At 43.7% G+C, this 20,387-nt stretch overlaps 1 protein-coding gene across 8 annotated transcripts in view; it reads left to right on the top strand.

The window, feature by feature from the left end:
• Nucleotides 1-20,387, top strand: part of Yap1 (Yes1 associated transcriptional regulator) — a 90,095-nt gene that overhangs the window by 17,573 nt on the left and 52,135 nt on the right. For all 8 annotated transcript variants that reach the window (XM_041657197.1, XM_041657192.1, XM_041657194.1 and 5 more), the window contains exon 3: nucleotides 19,946-20,061. In XM_041657197.1, the coding sequence (XP_041513131.1) occupies nucleotides 19,946-20,061 (116 nt within the window). The remainder of the gene's footprint in view (nucleotides 1-19,945; nucleotides 20,062-20,387) is intronic.

Genomic DNA, 20,387 nt, shown 5'->3' with positions numbered 1-20,387 from the left:
ATGCCTGGCACCTTATTTGAACTTTAGTATCTGCCTTCTCATGAGGCCATGTCTCCTGAACAGTTACCCTGGAGTGACTCTGACTGTTTAATTGGTGCAAAGCAATCTATACCCTAGTTTCCTTACTGTCCACAATTCTAACTTTCTGCTAATAGAAGTGTTACAGGATTGTTGATCACACTGTGAACCCTGAGATTGCATTATTTCCTGGAAAAACCTGCTTCTCTCTGGTGTGACTCAGCCCTAGCACACACCTTCAATCTAAGGAGCTTTCAGCTTGAATAGTATAACAGGATTAAACAGAATCAACCATAGGTCAAGAGGTGTAGCAAGCAACCAGTTGATTATTAAGAAAAATCATAGTAAGAGGGAGTCAGGAGGACAGAGAGGGAGGCACTGGCAGTAAAAGGGAGCGCCACCCATTCCAGGTGGAGGAATTTTGAGGCAGTTTAGGAGGGGCTGTCCTTCTGGGATGGTGGCAGCTGCTTTCTTTTCCTCTCTGAGCTAGGTTTTCACCCCAGCATCTAAGTATAAAACTTAATATAAATTAAAAACTTAAGCAAAAGATACAGTTAGGGAGAAAGTGCAAGGCCATTTAACTAACGCTTTGCTTCTTAAGCTGTGAGCAGCGTTTAAAGCAGTAGGGTATAGTTGGGAGGTGCAGATTCAGGCTGCACTGGCTCAGATTGCTCTAGAACATAGGACCACTCTAGAAACAAATCTGCCTGATGTGGTTGCACACATCTTTAAATACAATACTTGGGAGACAAAGGCAGGTGGATCTCTGTGAGTTTAAGGCCAGCCTGGTCTGCAAAACTAAACCTTGTGGCTCACAGTTTTACTTGGTTATTAAGTAGTTTCCCTAAGCATTTTTGTGTTTTTTAAGAAGCTGATATATATGAATGGATGCCTGTTCATTTTAGTTCGTAATGTATGAATGGATATATATGAACGGATGTCTGTTCATTTTAATTCGTAGGAAGCTTGTAAATGAAGTTTGTGTTTTTCCTAACACTGTAGTGCTAATACCCACCTAACTAGTACAGTGGTGAGCTAAATAGCACAGACAGGTGCCAGCTATATTCCATGTGAGAACAGCATCAATCCCTTAAAGAACCAAGCCAAAAAAAAAAAAAAAATGAGCAAGGATATCTGCTCCATAAAAAAGCAGATCAACAACCCAAAACAGGAGTCTTGAGCTGTGTCTCGCACACAGTATGGCATCCAGCCTGTGGTGGATGTTTAATGTCCTCTGTTGGGACACCAGAGCAGCTTCTCTGTAAAATTAGGATCAAAATGGACAGCACTCAACTTAGCCAACTTTAAAGTGCCGCGACCGTCGATGCACACTTCCTGTCGGTTCCCAGGCTTCTGTATCCATAGTAAACTGAGTTTGTTTTCTGATTGTTGAGTTCACAGTGCATTTGTTTAAGTGCATCTGACTTTTCTGAGTTAGGTTCTCACAGGCCTGCATGGCCTGTGACACTGTAGAACAGCCTGTCCTCAGACTCACAGGTCCAACTCTCTCTGCCTCTGTTGTGCAATATTAGTTTAAAATACGTTTTGTTTATTCTGTGTAATAAGAATGCAAAAATGTGTTGTATTCGTTTATGTTGCATTTGTTCAACTCTAAAGCTGTGTTACTTTGCCTGTCTAAAACACCTGATTGGTCTAAAATAGAGTTGAATGGCCAGGAGTTAGGCAGGAGAAGGGATAGGCGGGGCTGGCATGCAGGGAGAATAAATGGGAGAAATCTAGGGAAGAGAGCAAGGATCAAGAAAAGAGGAGAGGATTCCAGGGGCCAGTCACACAGCCAGCCATGGAGTAGGAAGGGAAAAAAGAGAATAAAGAAAGGTAAAAAACCCAGAGGCAAAACGTAGTTAAAGAGAAACAGGGTAATTTAAGTAGAAAAGCTGGCTAGAAACAAGCCAAGCTAAGGCTGGACATTCGTAAGTATTGTGATGTAACTGGCGTTGAGGGAGGGAAACAGTGCCGCGGCAAGAAAACCAGCTTTTTCCTGGATATAGTTCTGGTGAGAATGTAAGTCTTCCAAGAAACACTTGTCCTACACATAGGTATGAAAGGGTCACTTTGTGGCCAAGGTGGAGGAAGTTACTGGGAGGTGTGGCGGGGGGGGGGACTGTACCCATTTCTTAAAAAAGAAAATAAGAAAATTGCACTCGAAGGCAGAGACAGATGGATCTCTGTGAGTTTGAGCTCAGCCTGGTCTATAGAGCGAGTTCCAGGACTGGCTCCAAAGCTACAGAGAAACCCTGTCTCGAAAAACCAAAAAGAAAAAAGAAAAGAAAATCAGAAATGATAATGATAATCTAATCTATGCTAATCTAAAATCATTAATTAAAATATTTGTCTTAGGAAAATAATTCCTTATCAACCACACTATAAGAAAATAAAGCCTGAGAGTTAAACTTCTGGCTGTTTTTTTCTCGTCTGTGTCCTCTCTGATCTGAGAGGCCGTTACAGCCCTGAAAGGCGGCTTTCTGGACTTCTGAGAGCAGAGCTGCCCGTTGTTTCAAGTGTGCTCTTTGCCATCATTTTAAATTTGGACTTTTTGATGTTCAGCTACAACTTAGAACTACTTACAGGCTGTAATGGTGATTGCAGATGGCGCCCAGACTCAAATTGATACTATTACTTACACACTCATGGGTAATTAGCTGTTTCAGGAGTTGGATGTTGAGCCCTTAGATTCTGCAAACTTGTGAACGTCCTGTGCGTGGTATCCCTGCTTGGGCAGATCTGCCCTGTTGGACATCACCTGTGCGTGTTAGTGTTCTTGAAGGTGATGTCAGATTTCATCTTCGCCACATGTTGTGTAAGGGACCTGCTTTACCTGTTCACCTGTCTGGGCCTGGGTCCACATGGCCAGTGTAAGCAGTCTGTGTTACCTGCTGGTTCCCAAGCTCCCTGGTCATTCTGATGTGTGAATTCGCTGGTCACGTAGTGGAATCAATGGGAAATGTTTGAATTCAGCAAATCCTTGGTATCTGCTCTTCCCGGTCATCTAACAGGGTTGAGCTGAGGGTATGTGGAGGCTCCCTTGACAGTTTTTAGAAGCCTCAGCTGAGTCTGGACAGCTCTTTACCACATCTCCTTCACTGCTCCTCCAGATAAGCATTCCCTTGTTATTTGATAAAGATACATGATTGTGCATGAGAGTACCATCTAATATCTAAGGAGCCATAGAAATGTCCTTCGTTACTCGGGTTTTTAAAGGCTAATTGAGTTACTAAAGGAGAAGTTACGTAGGTATTTGCTTTGTCTGAAGAGCAGTGATGTGGTCCTGGCCCCTGCTGTCTCAATTGAACCCAGGGCCTAGTGTTCTCTGGGTAGGAGGTGCTACTCACCACACCCTGGACCTGGTTAGAGTGTGGTGAGGATCATTTAGGTTTGTGTTGCTACACTTTCGTGTCGCTGCTGAAAGAAGTGACATCACAGTCATGGGCATTTATTTTTGGTTCTTCGCACGAAAGGGTCTTTCTGTGGGCTAGACTGACCTTGAACTCCTAAAGATCCACCTGCCCCTGCTTCCTGAGTGCTGGGATTAAAGGCTTGTGCCATTTAGTATAACTTTGTGTGTGTGTGTGTGTGTCTGTGGAGGGGTTGTACACGGGAGTATAGGTGTCTTCTGAAGCTGTTGTTAAGGCAGTTGTTAGCTGTCTGACTAACAACTGCAGAGTGCTATACTCTTGATCCTTCAGCCAGCCAGCCAGCCAGCTAGCCCTCTCTACCTTAATTTTGAGATAGTGTCTCTTATTGAACGTGAAACTGGTTTAATACCCTCGCTGGCCAGGGAGCTCCGGGGACTTGCGTCTCTGCAGCCCCAGTTCTGGAGTTACAGATGTGCTTGCCACATTTGGCCTTTTTAACATCTAATGCTTTTGATGCAGGTACATAACTGAGTTGTCTCCCCACCTCCATGACCTCCCACCCCCCTTATTTTTCTTGCCATGCTAGGGATCAACCCAAGGTTGTACTTGGTAAAGCAGCAAGCACTCAGTCTCTGGTTCTCATCCTGGCTCACTTTAACCCTTAATGGGCCTGTCCTGGTTGGAGTGCCCTGCCTCTGGGGCTTCTTTCACCTTTCCTCATTCAGATAAGGTATCCTTACTCCTTTTACCCAAGTGTGGGGTTGAGGGGATTGTAGAGGGGCATCTGCAATGTGATGACCAGGTCACTCCTAGCTGCAGACTTTTAAACAAGAGTTTAACCCATTGTAAATGAAATTCCATCATGTTCTGAATGTAACATTTTTAGCTGCACATCATAGAAATCCTACAAGTCTTTCTCAGTTTGTATATAGGATTAGCACAAGTTTCATCGTGGTCTTGATGTGGATTGTCTTCCATGTTAGTAAAAGAATCAATAATTTTAAGTAGAGAAAAAAGATCTGCTTAAGGAAACTTGCCGTCTGACTTGTGTGGGATTGTTCAGAATGCCTTAATTGATTTTGCTCTGGTGCCCCTTCAAGTGCGGAGTATCCTTCTGCTTGCAGGATACAGCCGGCCTTCTGGAGGGCATCTTGCGCGCTGCAGTGTTATTTATCTATTTCTGTAAAGGGTTGCTAATCGCCTGGTGCCTCCCTGTCTGAGTCGTGTGCTTGTGGACTGTCTACATGAAATCATTTGATAGGCTCTCTCATTTCTGCAAAAATGCTGCCTGTATTTTTAGTTCACCACCCTGGCTTAAAGTGAAATTATTTAATAGAAATATTTAGAGACCAGAAGCTTACTTTGAACAGAGCTGGTATTAACCGGACCCTTTTTAGAATAGCTCTGTGTTTAAAAACATGTGTCAGTATAGTTAAGAAATATAATTTATTTATCCTACCTTTGGCTAAGACACATACACAGCCTCTCTATCTAACTGCTTCTACGCATGGGCTTTGGTTTAAAAAGAAAATTAGTGTGCCCAGTTGTTTTCTTCCTTCCTTTCTTTTTTTTTCTTTCTTTTCTTTCTTCCTTTTTTGGCAGGATTTTACTTTAGCCCAGGCTAGTTTCAAACCCACATGATTCTCCTGAAAGCTGCAACTCTAGGCGTGAAAAACCACACCCACCTTACCTGGTTTATTCCTGCATTGTGCTTTAGATTTGAAGACCTACATACAGACTGTGATAGTGATAGGGCTGTTAACAGCCTCTTGGCCTAGTCTTCAGAAGACTTGGAAACCGGAATTCATATCTGAAACGTGAGACTGTGACCTCTGGTCCAGAGGCCAGCAGTGTTGCCACCTGGACCCCTGCTGCTTCCTAAGAATAGCCGGTCACTGCAGTGGTTAGTGCTTTGTAGTAATAGGGGCGGCAGGGCTGCGTTCCCCACACCCGGCCGCCCACATGGCTAGCTTATGCCCCAAAATAATTACACAGACACTGTATTCTTTTAAGCACTGCTTGGCCCTTTAGCTCTAGCACTTACAGGCTAACTCTCACATCCCGATCAACCCATCTCTAATAATCTGTGAGAACCGGTCTTACCGGGAAGATTCTAGCCTACTCCATCCTGGGTTGGAGCTTCATGCCTTGAGCGGGGCATCGCATCTCTCCCAGGCGTCTGCTCCAGAGAGGAGAGCTGTCGAGTCTCTGACCTCACTTCCTCTTCCTCCCAGCGTTCTGTTCTGTTTACTCCTCCCACCTATCCTCTAACCAATAAAATGGGCCAGGGCAGTTCCTTTATTAGCCAATGACCTTCCTCCATCATTTCCCCTTTTTCGGTTTAAACAAAAAAAAAAGGCTTTAACATAGCAAAATTACATATAACAAAACAGTTATCAAGTAAAAGTTACAATAATCTTTATCATAACTAAGGAAAACTATAACTATAACTAACTATTCTTAACTCCATCAAAGACTCCAGAAAGATATAATATTACCTAAGTAAACAAGAACTAAGAAACTTTTAAAACTCTAGAAATGACAGAGACATCTCGCTGCCTGGACAGTCACCCAAAGTTCCTCTGTACCGTTGGGGCATCCATCTTCAGCCTTCAGGCCCATGGTATCCAGCAGACATTTCCATAAAGCAGGAAAATTCAAAGTCAGTTCAGTCACTATCTGTTGTGTCCTGCAGAATGTCTCGCAGACTCTTTCATGAATCAGGAACCCCGAAAGATCATCTCACCTTAGGCAAGTTCAGTAGTCCTCTCTCTGCGGGTTCTCTGTGTCCAGTTTATGCAGTAGTCCAGGCAAGAGCAGTTTCTTGCCCAAATGCTATCAAACTCCATCAGGTGCCTCTTCGATGCCCATCTTCCTCTTGAAGTACATTGGTGCTGCCAGGAGCAGAGTGTCTCATTGTCATTTGAAAAGTCCTCAGTTATTAAAACATTTAAAATGCCATATTCTATAATCTTTGAAAGACATGAAGAATGTCTATCTAAAATATATCTCTATATATCTAGAAAATCTAACTAACATGACTACAAGCTTTACTATTATCGATGATTATCCATTAACAACCTATATTTCTTAATTATACAGTACATATTTAAATGAACTACACAATCACAATACCTTAATCAAAATCAGAAACACTTATACATATAACAAAATTGACCTTAAATCTCTATCAATAAAGCAAAATCTATACTAATGCAAATTATTCATACCTATATCATATCCCCCTTTAAATATAAAAGAACATTTATAAACCATATTTGGGAACATGGGCGCAGTTTTTTCTCTCCAAACTGCTTCCTGCTGAATGGGGGCATCGTTAATTAGGTCTTTCATGGTATAACCTGTGTGCTAGTTTCATCTCAGTTGGTAGTTGAGTGAAGCAATTTTTTGAAGGCGTGCACAGGAACCATTCAGGAGGACGTGGTCCATCATACCAAATCGGAATAGAAGAAATGAACAGCGTCTCATCCTCTGTGAAAACAAAATAAGAAACTCCTTTCCAAAGTATCATATCCTTAGATACAAATTTAAAATATCTATGTTGGATTAGTTCAGCAGCATTTATAAACAAATATCTTTTAGTAGATTTTGCTTTTTCCTCAGCATTCAAACAATTCAAAGAGAGCATAATAGCATACAGTATCAAAATTCTCTGTGTATTTTCCATCTTTGTACAGCTTTGTTTTAACGTCTATTTTGTTTATTTTTACTTTTAACTCTTTGCTTTTTGAGACAGGTTCTCTGTATCTTTGACCTGAAGTAACTCTGTAGACCAGGCTGTCTTTGAACTCTCAGAGATCCGCCTGTCTCTGCCTCCCAGGCATTCGGGATTAAAGGTGTACACTACTACACCTTGAACTCACAGAGATCTGTTTGTCTCTGCCTTCTAGGCACTGGGATTAAAGGCGTGTGCTACCACACACAACAACTCTCTTCCTTTTTTTGTTTTTTACTTTAAGAACTTCAACTTTTAGTCTGCATATATTTTTAACACACTTTAAACCATTCAGAAATTTTCTTTGTCTTTGAATCTCTCTTTACTGTATATCTCTCTTTTTCTGACCACACGAGCCTTTAAATTACTGAGCAATATGGGTAGGATTAAAGGCGTGGCTTTGCCAGCTAGATCCAGTCCATTCCTTAGCTTTCCAGCCTCATGGCTGATATACAGGCTGTAGCCATGTTTACTGCAACAACTGTATGGCATTTCAAGGTCCCTGCCAGCAAGTGAGCTACAACAGACAACACTCACGTCCTCTCTTGGTAGCCGGCCCTCCTGCCTCAAACAGTCAGAGTTTGCCCTGGCAGGATGGCCCAGAAAGCCAGCATTTTTAAACGGCGCAGCTTTTTTCCTGCTACGGCTGAAAACCGAAAAGCATGCGTTCAGCTTTTCGTCAACACCCTTTAAGTATTTCGTGGCAGGACCTCTTAATGAGCTGCAGGCTTTGCAGCTAAAGCTGAGTCAGGAAGCCTCTCTTAGATGAGGTGCTTGCTTGCCTCTGGCAAGCAGAGCAGACCGGAGAACACAGCGAGTCTAGTTGCCATCAAACTAATCGTAGCACTTTACTCCATTTATGCTCTATTCAAAAGCTCTGTCTCCCGCAGGAGCCAGACAGAGATCGCAATGGCGGCACAGCCCCAGGAAGTCGCGCTTTAAAATGACACAGCGTTTTTTCTGCTACTGTTGCCGAATCAGGAAATCTCTCTACAGCACGCCACCAACAAACAGCAAAAATCTGTGTTAAACTCTCTCTCCCTTATTTTTAAGCCTTCTCAGGTTTTTTAAGTGGGTTTAGTCCATCACGTGGGGCGCCAACTGAAGTAATAAGGGTGGCGGGGTTGCGTTCCCAGAACCCCGGCCGCCTGCCCGGCTAGCTTATGCCCCAAAATAATTACACAGACACTGTATTCTTTTAAGCACTGCTTGGCCCTTTAGCTCTAGCACTTACAGGCTAACTCTCACATCCCGATCAACCCATCTCTAATAATCTGTGAGAACCGGTCTTACCGGGAAGATTCTAGCCTACTCCATCCTGGGTTGGAGCTTCATGCCTTGAGCGGGGCATCGCATCTCTCCCAGGCGTCTGCTCCAGAGAGGAGAGCTGTCGAGTCTCTGACCTCACTTCCTCTTCCTCCCAGCGTTCTGTTCTGTTTACTCCTCCCACCTATCCTCTAACCAATAAAATGGGCCAGGGCAGTTCCTTTATTAGCCAATGACCTTCCTCCATCAGTGCTTCTCCAGCAGTGGGTCAGCGCCTCCCACACAGGTTGCTCTTGCTGTGTCCTGAATGGATGGCGGGTGAGGGGAGACAAAGAGGCTCAGTGGGGTTCTGTAACACACTGGAGGTGCCACTAATGCCTGCGGCTACCTCTGCCCTCTCCCACATGAGTTCTGAAAACGGGAGAAGTGGCTGTTGGTAGGTCAAACCGTACATAACAAACATGAAAATACATACTAGGATAAGCATATCTCAGCCTCTTATACTGAGAAGCTATGAAGGAAATTGAGGCTTCAGGAACTGCTGGTGAAGGCACATAACTTTAGACTTCTTACAAGTATGTAATACTTTAAGAATTTCGTGCAATGTATTTCAACTGTGTTCATTCCCATCTCCTCCAGGGTTAAGAAATTTGTAAGTTCTTGAGGACGAGTTTCTTGCTATGTAGTGTAGGCTAGTCTGGACGTTACTGTGCAGGCCGGAGTGTAAGGCCAGCACCGAGAGGTGTGCACTGCCTTCCTGGCATGTTCCACTGGCCGCTCCTGTTTATTCCTGGAGCACTCCTCAGCTCCAGTTTGTATTACTTGACCTCTGAAATTAGGGTATTTCTTAGTTGTGATTTGCCTAGGTAACCTTGCTCAGCATGAGGGGCCTGTCTCAAATACCAAGAAGACACAAATATATTAGAAAGGTATATCTGATGTCCACCAACATAGTCAGGTGAGGGCTCTGCTCTCCTTGCTCCTTGCTGACAGAACCAGAGGAAGCTGAGACTCTGTAATTGGTTACTGTGGTAGTGAGCCTGATGCCGCCGTGGAGCCGTAGCATACACCCCTCACATTGTTCACACTGTCAGCAGAAGCTGCTGGTTTTTGCTGAACGTCTCATTTAGTCTCACCATAATGATTCAACAGTGGTGTAGAACGTCTGCCAGAAACGGGCCACGTTCACACAGATGCTAGCGGTTGTTTTGATACTGTAAAGAGAACACAGTCTCTTACAGTTTTGAGATGATTAAACCTCATTTGCTGCGATCAATATAGATTTCTACAGGAAGTGAGCAAGAAGTCCGAATTCACCTCCTAAGAATTCCTGGGAATGACTTCCAAATAAGGAGGTTCTTCCTGTGTTATCTTTAGAATGTTAAAAGAAGTGATTTTTTTTTCTGTTTATTTACTGCATTTTGTATATACTTTTTTTATTTTTCTATCCTTCTATGATATCAATGAATTGTCCTTAAAATGACTCTCTGTTGGGTCTTCGTGTAACTTAATAATAATAATGAGCTCTCACCCCAAATTTTAATCTTGCCAAGCTTAGTGGCTCATACCTATACTCTTGGCACTGAGGAGGTGAGGCAGGAGAATTGCCATGAGATTGAGATCAGTTTGTAACTACAGAGTGGAAAATCTCTTTGAAAAGAAGAACCCTTCCCCACCATCATCTTGTACATGTATTTATAAATATTTACTAGAAACCATTTTGTTTCATTAACTTCATGGTTATCCTCAGTTATTTTAGAGCAATTAGCATGATTTGCTCTGACATGAAACCAGAATTTTGAATGACTTAGTTTTGTTTCATTCATTCATTTATTTTTGAGTTTGAGATAGTGTCCTGGCTCTCACTCTGTAGACTAGGCTGGCCTCTAATTCACTGGATCTCACTCTGTAATTCAAAGGTCCACCTAAGATTAAAGGCCACAACTGTCCAACAAATTTTGAATTTAGTCTTTTAAATGGTGAGCAGTGTGCTGACCTTGGGAAAGTTTGGACTCTGGGTTGACTTGAAGAGGTTAAACTTTGCTCTGCCTGCAAGAGTAATCTGATTTGCCTGTGAGCATCTGTGAGCCAGGAGGAGTGTTGGTTTGAAAGCTGCCCCCTGTGCAGGAGATGAAACTGCATATTCAGACCCTGCCTCAACAGCCCCAAACCAGGAAAACAAAGCAGATGAAGGATCCTATGAATGTGTTTATAATTAATACCTAGTATTTGTTTAAATTTGGGGGGCAGCCATATAACATTAGAGTCATTATTGAGTTATGTGCTATTGGTTTGTTTGTTTGATTTGCTTTTGTTTTTGAAATAGAGACCAATTTACCCATACTGGCTTCTGGGGATGTCGTTGGGGGTGGGGGGCTTCAGGGAGTGTGTGGTAGGAGCTTCTGGGGGTGGGGGTGCTTTCTGGGATGTGGGGGACATGCTTCTGTGGGTGTGGGTTTGGTTGTTTGCTTTTAAGTGCACGCCGTGTGTGTGCGTGTATGTATAGATGCATGTTTGAGGAAGTCAGAAGAGAATTTTGGGAGCCATCAAGCTTCTATGTAACTCAGCCCTCCCTTTTCTCTTTCCTCTTCTTTCTTTCTTGAGACAGGGTCTGACAGTTAAATCAGACTAGCCTTTAACTTGAAGCAGCCCTTCTGCCTCCGCCTCCCAAGTATGAGATTCTGCATCACATCCTTCCTGAGAGTGTTTTTGAGTATAGTATCATATGTCTTGGACATCATACCAGTCAGTGTCTGAAGTATCTTTATATATTTTCTGCCTGTTGTAGTTTCTTATTGTTCAAGTAACTGAGGTTTTAATGTGGGGGTAGGGACTGGAAAACACAGGGAGGTGAAAAGAACAAATAAATACATACCCCTTATCTCTTGGCTCATGGATAACACTTGACAGTGTATTTTCGGGCTATTTGAGTTACAGACTTGGATACTATCCGACTGCTCTTCAGTAAAAGGTCACCATTTGTCTCCCACTAGCAGCTCCTGAGTAGAGCAGATCTGAATGAGATTTCCTGAGGCAGGGTTTCTCTGTGTAACAGTCCTGGCTATTCTGAAGCTGTCTCTATAGACCAGGCTGGCCTTGCACTCACAGAGATCCATCTGCCTCTGTCTCTCAAGTACTGGGATTTAAAGGCATGTGCCACCACCTCCTGGCCCAAATGTGACCTCTCTTAGTCTCATCTTGGTAGACTATATATTATATATTGTTTACCTCCAGGTATGTGTTGTGGTTTTTACTTAGTTTTGAAACTTTATTTATCAGATGTGCTCTTGCACAGAGGCAGAAGAATTGCTTCACATTCAAGGCTAGCCTGGTTTAAATGTGAGACCTTCTCTCGAAAGAAAAGGAAAGGAAAAAGGGCTGGTCTAGATAAAGCTTGCACGCTCTACAGACACTTGTGCTTGTGTGCCCCTGTGTGGAGGAAAAAGATGGCACTTTTATAGGGGTCAGTGCCCTCCTTCTATAAAGTGGGCTTTTTAAACTGACAGCGGTGCCCTTGCCCTAACAGCCATCTCCCTGGCCTGCATCCCTGTCTCCAGGCTGCTCTCCATTGTTTGTGTTGGCCACATTTTGCTGTTCACTTGCTAGTGGTGTTTAGGTTGTCTCCCCTTGGACTGCTGTCCCATGAACTGCTGCCCCGTGGACCGCTGTGAATCGTGCAACTTGAACGTGAATGCAGGAAGCTCGAGTCCCTGCTGTGAGTTCTTTTGGGTCATCTAGAAGTGGGATTGCTGAATCATTTGCTGATTTTACGTTTGCTTCTGAGGAACTTTGAAACCTACTTAGCAGTGTTTTGCGCTCCAGTCTTGCACAAAGGTAACACTTGATTCGGAATCTTGAAGTCTTGTGGTTCCCATGTTCTCTTATGGCCGGCTTTGTAGTGGGTGAGAGGACTCCTTCCTGTTCTGTGCTGGGAATGAAACCAGGATGTTGCTCTGCTACTGAGCTGTGCTACCAGCTCCATTGCGAATATTTATAAAGTCTTATCTTCCTCTGTGTAGTATATGAGGAATTCAGAAAGACTGGGACTCTTCAGGAAGTACTGATATCATCTGAACATACATGGCACCTTGTCCCTCTCCCTCCCCCTTCCCTCCCCCTCTTCTCCACCTCCTTCAACATTATATTAGGATAGGCAGGATTGAATGGAATGATAGCCTCTTCGGGTGTGATCTACAGTCTAGAGGCCTTCCTCTTACAGCATCTGTGTTAACATGTCACCTCACAAAGCTGATGGGAAAGAAATGGGGCCTCATTTTGTATCTCCTGCTCACTGGTATCATGTAGTGAGCAACTACCATCAGCCTCATTTTTGTCATCCGCAGTGAGAAATGATTACCCTGCAAGATTCAGAATACCCAGCCAGCAAGAAGTTCATTGCGATCCACTTACCTGAGGCCAGAAGATGCCACTGAGCACAACTGTGTTCCCAGGAGTCAAGACAAGAGGCCTTGGCATGGTTGCTGAGTATTTCCCTCCACACTTTGAGAAAGCATATGAGAAACAGGACCATTAGTGCCAAGCTTAGAGAAAGCATTGAGAAGTCTTCAGCTGGGAGTTGGCTGACACCCTCATGAAGTGTCTTTGTGTGCCTTATTGTTGAGCTCCTGGTTGGCCATAGTCAACAGCTGTGGTAGGGGTGAGACACGGCGCCCAAGCACATTTCCCTCTGGGTTCAGCTGAGGAAGGCTGGGCACTGAGTCGGCACCTGAGTGTTTTAGTCTTTTGCAGGTGTAGAGTTGGTCAGACGGTTGGATTCTAACTGCACTGTACAGTATGATTTGGCCTTAAATCAGGAATTCTTTATTTCTTCTGATTTAGTTGCTGAATTAGGGACTCTAAGGTTTAGATTATACCTGGATAAGTGTCGAGGACCAGCCTCTACAAAAATACCACTTGCCAGGGTCGGGGCATGGGGATTTAGAAATATAAGTAAAGAATACAAAGATGCGTGAAAAATAATAAAATAGGAACCATAGACTAGGGCCGGGAGGGCGTTCCAGTGAGTACTGAAATCACCCAGGTTTAATTTTCCATACCCTTTTATATCCAATACAAAAAGGGGAATAACATAACAAAAGACTTCATTAACGTGATACAAATGACAACTCAGTCAATTGCTTTGAGACATCAAGTCTCAAGTGATTAGCATTTTGCTGTTTAGGCCTGAAGCCACTCTAAACCAAATAGGGTTACATTTTTGGGCCTCTAAGGAAAGAAAAAAAATACAGCTTTCTTAGAGTAAAACTTAATCCATGAGATAGTAAGGAAAGAGAAGGGAAATTCATGTTGGTATCTCAGTTTCTCTTCAAACACAGAAGCTATAAACCATCACGTAAAGTTAAGTGCAGAAGTCACGGAATTAGATGGCTCAGTGGATAATCAGGCATCCACTGGGGATTGGAAATGACTTCATAGTCCTGTCAAGGGAAAGGTTACTGGGCCATGCTCACACGGGACCAATTTCAGGCTACTGAACAGTAGGAAAGGGAGCAAAAGATAAGGAGTTACGTATTATATGTATGTCTATTTTGTTTTCCCTACCCAACCAGTGAATTTATTTTTACAGTTTTGTAACTTGTGTGTGTGTCTGTTTGAGTGTGTTCTACATGTGTGTGGGTGACCTTAGAGGCCAGCAGAGGGTGTCTGATTCCCCGGACCTGGAGTTATAGGTGATGTGTCTTGATGGGGTGCTAGGAACTCATATCTGGTCCTCTGCAGGCCAGAAAGAGCTTTTAACCACCGAGCCATCTCTTCAGCCACTCTATATAAGATTTAAAAAGAAAGTTAGTCAGGTGGCATTGACAGTGTCTTTGATCTCAGCACCCAGGAGGTAAAGGCAGGTGGGTCTCTAAGTTTGAGCCTGGACAGCGAGGGCTACGGAGAAACCCTGTGTCAATGCACACACACACACACACACACACACACACACACACACACACAAACAAACAGAAGGAAGAAAAACATAATGATTTGCTTATAGAGATTGAAAGTCTATTGGTTAAGTCCTAGCAGCCAGTTATGCCATAGATCATCTTTGTCCCCTGCAAAGAAGTGTTAATATGTTTCATGCTGTAATGGAATTTCATAGTCATTAACTTGAAGAAAGGTCTAATGTCACTTGTGACAGGATTTGTTTCAGTATATCAAGGAAAAGGGAGACTTTTAATCTGGGGAGGCAGAGACAGGAGGATCTCTGGCTTCTGCCTAGGTAGCCTTCCTAGCCAAATGAGCAAACTCCAGACTCGGTGAGAGTTTATCTCATAAACTGACGTGGACGGGGCCGAGGAAGATGTCAGCCTCTAGCCTCTGCTCACACTTGCGTATGCACACACAGATGTGAACACAAACACAGATACACTATTTTCTTCAGCCAGGAACAGTCTGGGTAAGTGAGCTGTTGTTCTTGTTTGATGATTCTCCCTTTGTCAGTGCTGCTGATTGAGGGAGGGGCCGGGAATGGGAAGCTGCTAGACCTGCTTGGGATGAGGTAACTAACCTTTCCTTAATCCAGTCATCCATTACCTCTCCCCTGGGATTGTGGAAACCCAGAGGCTTTACCAAAGTTTAAAGTTATAAAAGTAACAAAGTTATAGATAATAATGAAATAGCAAAACAAAAGAGTTCACATACTGCTTAGTTAAGACCAAATGTGACTTTGCTTCGTGTCTATTTGTATAGAAGGCCTGCCCTTTCATTTTTGGTATGCAGTAGATCTTTTTGTTCTTAGACTGTAGTCCAGGCTGGTATAGAATTCACTGTACAGGCCAAGGTGGTCTCAAGCTTGTGACAGTCTGCCTTCATCTTCCAGGCGCCTCAGTCACGGACATGAATCACCGTGCCTAGCATGGATCACGTCTTTTCTCCCCCAAAAATTTGTTCCAAGTTTTGGAATCACTCCTAAGAGTGCCTTCCTGCTGCTGCTGCTGCTGCGACTCTTTTTAGAAGATTGATGACATTTTATAATACTATCCAATGGTTGTCAACTGAAAGTCTTATGTGGGTGCTGGCAAGGTAGGCTTGCAGAGGAACTGAATTTGGTTCCCGGCACCCATAGGGTGGCCCGTAAACATCTGTAACCTAGTTCCAGGGACCTGATTCTGTTTTTAGGTCTTCACACACACACACACACACACACTCTCTCTCTCTCTCTCTCTCTCTCTCTCTCTCTCTCTCTCACACACACACACACACACACACACACACACACACTCATGCAGGTAGATACTCATTATACATAAAGTAATTTTTTTAAAGGAAATATGTAGAGGCTCAGTGGCTAAAAGGACCCTGGCAGCCTGATGGGATTCCTGGACCCCACATGATGGGAGAAAAGCCCCGACTTCTGAAAGTCATCACACACATACTTTAAATTCTTAACGAAAATACGACCTTAAGATTCTTCTGTTATGTTCAGTGGGGGCTGGTGTTGTCAGCGATAGTTGTTTTTGTTTAGTGTGTAGTCTGCCGTTTGGAGAGTGTTTGCGGACTTAACAGACCTGTCCTGTCCTAGCGGTTTGGGTGGCCATGGTCGTGTTGTGTTAGCAGTTGAAGTCAAGTGTAGCTGTAAGTATGTGTTGGATTTGGCTCCAGATCTTTAGTAAGATGGTTTCTCTCATGTAGGTTTGGGAACCAGAACACCCAAAGGACCTTTGTTTGCCGTAGTCGTAAGCCAGTGCATTGAGCAGGTCTCGTGTGGCCACTGAGGGCTGATGAGATCGGATGGACTGCCGAAGCCTGTCTTCCTCCACGTCCTGCCCTAGTCTAGGGCCTTAGGCTTCATTCATGCCACAGCAGTGGAGGATGAGGTGGAGTCTGCACTGCAGATCTTTGCTTCCTGACCTCAGGGTCTCACCTTCTCAGCCGACAGCCTTGAACCCTAGGTCAACACTGCCTTTCGTCTGTACAACAGTCACTTTTCTGACCTGTCCTGTGCATTTAAAGACAGTCAGTTTGTTTAATCAACTACGGTAAGACTGAACCAGTGAAGCCCTAATCTGGCATATTTAGGTAAAACAACATGTCTATAAGGTGATTTAGGAGACAATTTAAAATTGCTAGAGGTCAACCAACCTTCCTTCAGTTTTTTAAACAGCATTTCACTTTGGAGCCAAGACTAACTTTGAATTCATCACAATCCTCCTGCCTCAGCCTCCTGAGTGCTGGCGTTTCTTGTTTCATTCTTTTTCCTGACAATACCAGTTAGGAAAGGCTACAAGTCCTTGAGAACTGCCAGACCTGGCATTTGGCTTTTGTTCTCAGCCCATGTATGCTGACTTTGTCATTTTCTGTATCATAAAAGAAAAAGAAAAGCTGTGAACTTGGGAGAAGTGGTGTCCATTGCTACAATGTTGTGACAAGCATGTTGAATGTAACTGCGGAGAGAGACACCATTGGGCTGAAGATGACCTCACTGGGAGCTGTTCCTCAGTACAGCTCCCTCTCGGAGCAACTCCTGAGGGAAGGTGTGTGTGGTCTCTTAGCTGTTTCCTGTTTATGAGCAGGGAAACCTTCCATCCAGGTCAGGTTACAAAGCGCCGTGCCATTTTACTCTGAAGATCATTTGTCACAGGCATTTCGGTCTCTGCCCACACGCTTTTGGGCTTTTCTGACAGCCCAGCACTTTGACATTCTTGAAAAAGTTGCCACAGAAGAAAAGTGCGTAAGTTGTCCTTATTAGAGCATTATGTCTTGTTTTTTCCTCTGAGTCTTTGAGACTTTTAAAAGATAGGTGATGGGTTTATAAGAAGGAATGGCTGTGGTCTCCGACTGGACCTGGAGAGGTTAGATTGAACAGTATACTGCGGTCCTAGAGCCAGTTAAGCACAGACTTTCCTGGTTTGAGAATAGCTTGTAGCATGTGGCTATAAATAACACTTTCACAACGAGCATGGATTTGATAAGGGGCAGGAAATCTGGCCCAGCTGCCAACAGCAACAGCCAATGCTCTGAATTCAAACAGTCTTCACACCCAACCTAAAAACACCCTTGCTGCTTTCCTAGAGTCAGAGTTTTTCTGTGCAACCCTGGCTGGCCTAGAACTCCCGCTTCCTTCTGGGTCCTGGGATTAATGGTATATACAGTACACCAGCCCCTGGACCAACCATTTCTTCTTGAGACAGGTTTTCTCTGTGTAGCTCTGGCTGTCCTGGAACCTGATCTTTAGACCTCCTGAGTGCTGGGATTAAAATCATGCCCAGCTAAATCAGCTTTTCTTAATATGAGAAAGAGGTCAGTTGCTTTGGCCTATAAGTGCAAATTGTCTCTTCTATTTAAAAAACCATGTGTGTTGCTTGCTCATGCCATTGTGTCCATGTGGATGTCAGAAGACAGGCTCATAAGAGCAAGCTCTTTGTTTCCCACGTGGGAGGTAGGTGATTCCAGGAAGCCAAACACAGTGCAGCCTGCTGAGCTATCCTGCTGATTCAAAACGATGTCATCTTGGTTACAGTCTGGAACTAGCACAAGTAATTGATGCTACAATAAATGAGATCTAATGATACTGTATGTCTAAGCCTCTTTTGAGAATCTACTTTTGAAAATGTTTATTAAACGAAAAAGCTTGTAAAATCTACTTTTTCAGCCTCTTATTCTTCCTTTTTATCCTGCACAACTACCAGACAACTGTCTCCACTCTGAGATTCTGCATCTTAGGTACATGTAATAGAAGAATGTAACAGTGTAATCTATAACTTTCTGAATAGAGACATTTAGAAATAGAAACACAAGTGTTTAAACTGGGAACCATTTTTAAGACTGTTGCTACAGAAGGGGGAAAGAATAGCACACTGTGGTGTAGGGTAGTCTGTTCTGTGAACTTGCTGTTTAGTTATCGGGACTTTAAACTATTAAAATTACTTATTTTCCCAGAAAGATAAAATGATATGCATGCAGCTCTGACATTTTGGAACTCGCTCTGTAGACCAGGCTGGCCTTGAACTAGAGATTTTCCTGCCCCTGCCTCCTGAATGCTGGGATTAAAGGCATGCACCTCTATGCCCAGACCTTGATTCTGTGTTTGATAATTAAATGCACAACCAAGAATTTTTTATTTTATTTTTTCTTTAATTATCTGCCATGGTTTTGTGTGTGTGTGTGTGTGTGTGCGTGCGCGTGCATAGAGGGCAGACTTGGTTCTCCCTTTCCACCTTTATTGGGTTGTAGGGATTAAACTTGGGTTGTCAGGACTTGTGACAAGTGTATTTTCCACCTGAGCCATCCCTGGGCTTTGGTTGGTGGCTTCTTATTTTTTGCCTTGATTTTTGAGTTGACCCATTGTCTTTGGGTTTTTATTGCTGTGAAAAAACACCATGACCATGACAATTTTTATAAAGAAAACATTAAATGGGAGTGGCTCACTTACAGTTTCAGAGGTTCAATCCATTATCATGACAGGAGCATTGTGACATGTGACATCTTGTCACCGCCTTAAGTTGCTGGGGAACACAAGATGGTTGGTGCTACCTGAGGTCGAAGCACCTGAGCTGAGCAGTGAGGAGGTGTGCCTTACAAGCTTCTCCTAAGATCTGGGGGGAAACTTATTTAGATTAGCGAGAAGGTTACAGGGACAACTTCAGACACATACCAAAAAACTAGAAATAATTTTTCTCTTTTTTTTAGGGGAAAAGTGTACCAACAATTTGTTAAAGATTCAGTGACTTGTCAGGGATAGACAGTTTATGTACAGGATTGGGAAGGTGGAGTAAGCCCCAACATCCCCTATATGAGGCTTAGCAAAATTCGAACCAAGTTTAGGCTGTATGGCCTTGACCTGAGCAGCCACGGAGAAGAGGAGCTGGTCAAAGACAACTTGTGTGCTTATACCAGCATAAACACGAGTGTAGTGACAGGCGCCATGCCTTTCCCGAGTTTGAACTCTTTATCGGTCCTCACAGATATACTTACTGTCCTTTCTTTCCACAACCGCTAGCCTTTTCCTACTGTGCTTAAGCTGTTGATGTTCCACTTTAGGATAATGATTGTGTACTTATTACTGCTTTCATGTTTGTTTATGATAAAATAGGCGCCAAAAGCCATTTAAGAGAGGGAGGGCGCTCACAGTGTAAGGGCACAGTATTATGGCGGGAAGCTGTAGTTGGTGTCCAGAAACATTGCACAGGAACGAGAGAGTTGGCTGTTGGTACTCAGTTCCTTCTCCTGTTTAGCTTTGGCTTTGGAGTATATGTATTAATAGGACATTTTACTTTTGAAAAAGAATTTGAGTCCTAAAAGCTTGTTAAATTATCATTTTTAGCCAAACCAGAATTTTAATCCCAATTCCCACCTTAGGTGATTCAGACACCACTTTCTCTTTGAATTAGAAGTGACACTCTGTCCTAAGAAACGGTGGTGTCTCGTCACCTAAGACTCCAGATCTCATATTTAACACATTTCAGAGGTGAAAGTGTCCCTGAATGTGGCAGGGTGAGGACTCCCTGCTGGGGTTGGGCAGTGTGGTGAGGGTGTTCTCATTTGACCTCCTTTGCTGATAAGGGGAGCCATAATGTCTGCCTTTCACTTTTCTTTGTCTCAGTCACATCGATCAGACAACAACATGGCAGGACCCCCGAAAGGCCATGCTCTCGCAACTGAACGTCCCTGCATCTGCCAGCCCAGCGGTGCCCCAGGCGCTGATGAACGCGGCCTCAGGTGAGTACCACCCTGCTGCAGAGCCACAGCCAATCTGTTTGGATATCTGATTTCCTTTAGGGAACCTAGAAAGTTTTCGACCCAGTGCCATGTGGGCGCATTGTATTTATTCCAAAGTAGCCTGCGTGGAGTTCTCACACAGCGCCGTCAGCGCAGTCTTCCTCTAGGCTCTAAGTTGTTCTTTCAGGTTTTGGTATCATGTTTGTGTCTTAATTGTGTGCGCGGCTACAATGACACGAGAATAACTTTAGGGGTGTGCTCTCTCCCAGCACCGCGTGAGACCCAGGGATCAAACTCGAGTTATTAGCAGCTCTACCCATGGAACC

The sequence above is a fragment of the Microtus oregoni genome, unplaced genomic scaffold (genome assembly GCF_018167655.1).
Source record: "Microtus oregoni isolate MIOR12 unplaced genomic scaffold, Mior012 000008F_ref0000371, whole genome shotgun sequence".
Lineage (NCBI taxonomy): Eukaryota > Metazoa > Chordata > Mammalia > Rodentia > Cricetidae > Microtus > Microtus oregoni.
This window is presented reverse-complemented; position numbering and strand designations above follow the sequence as displayed.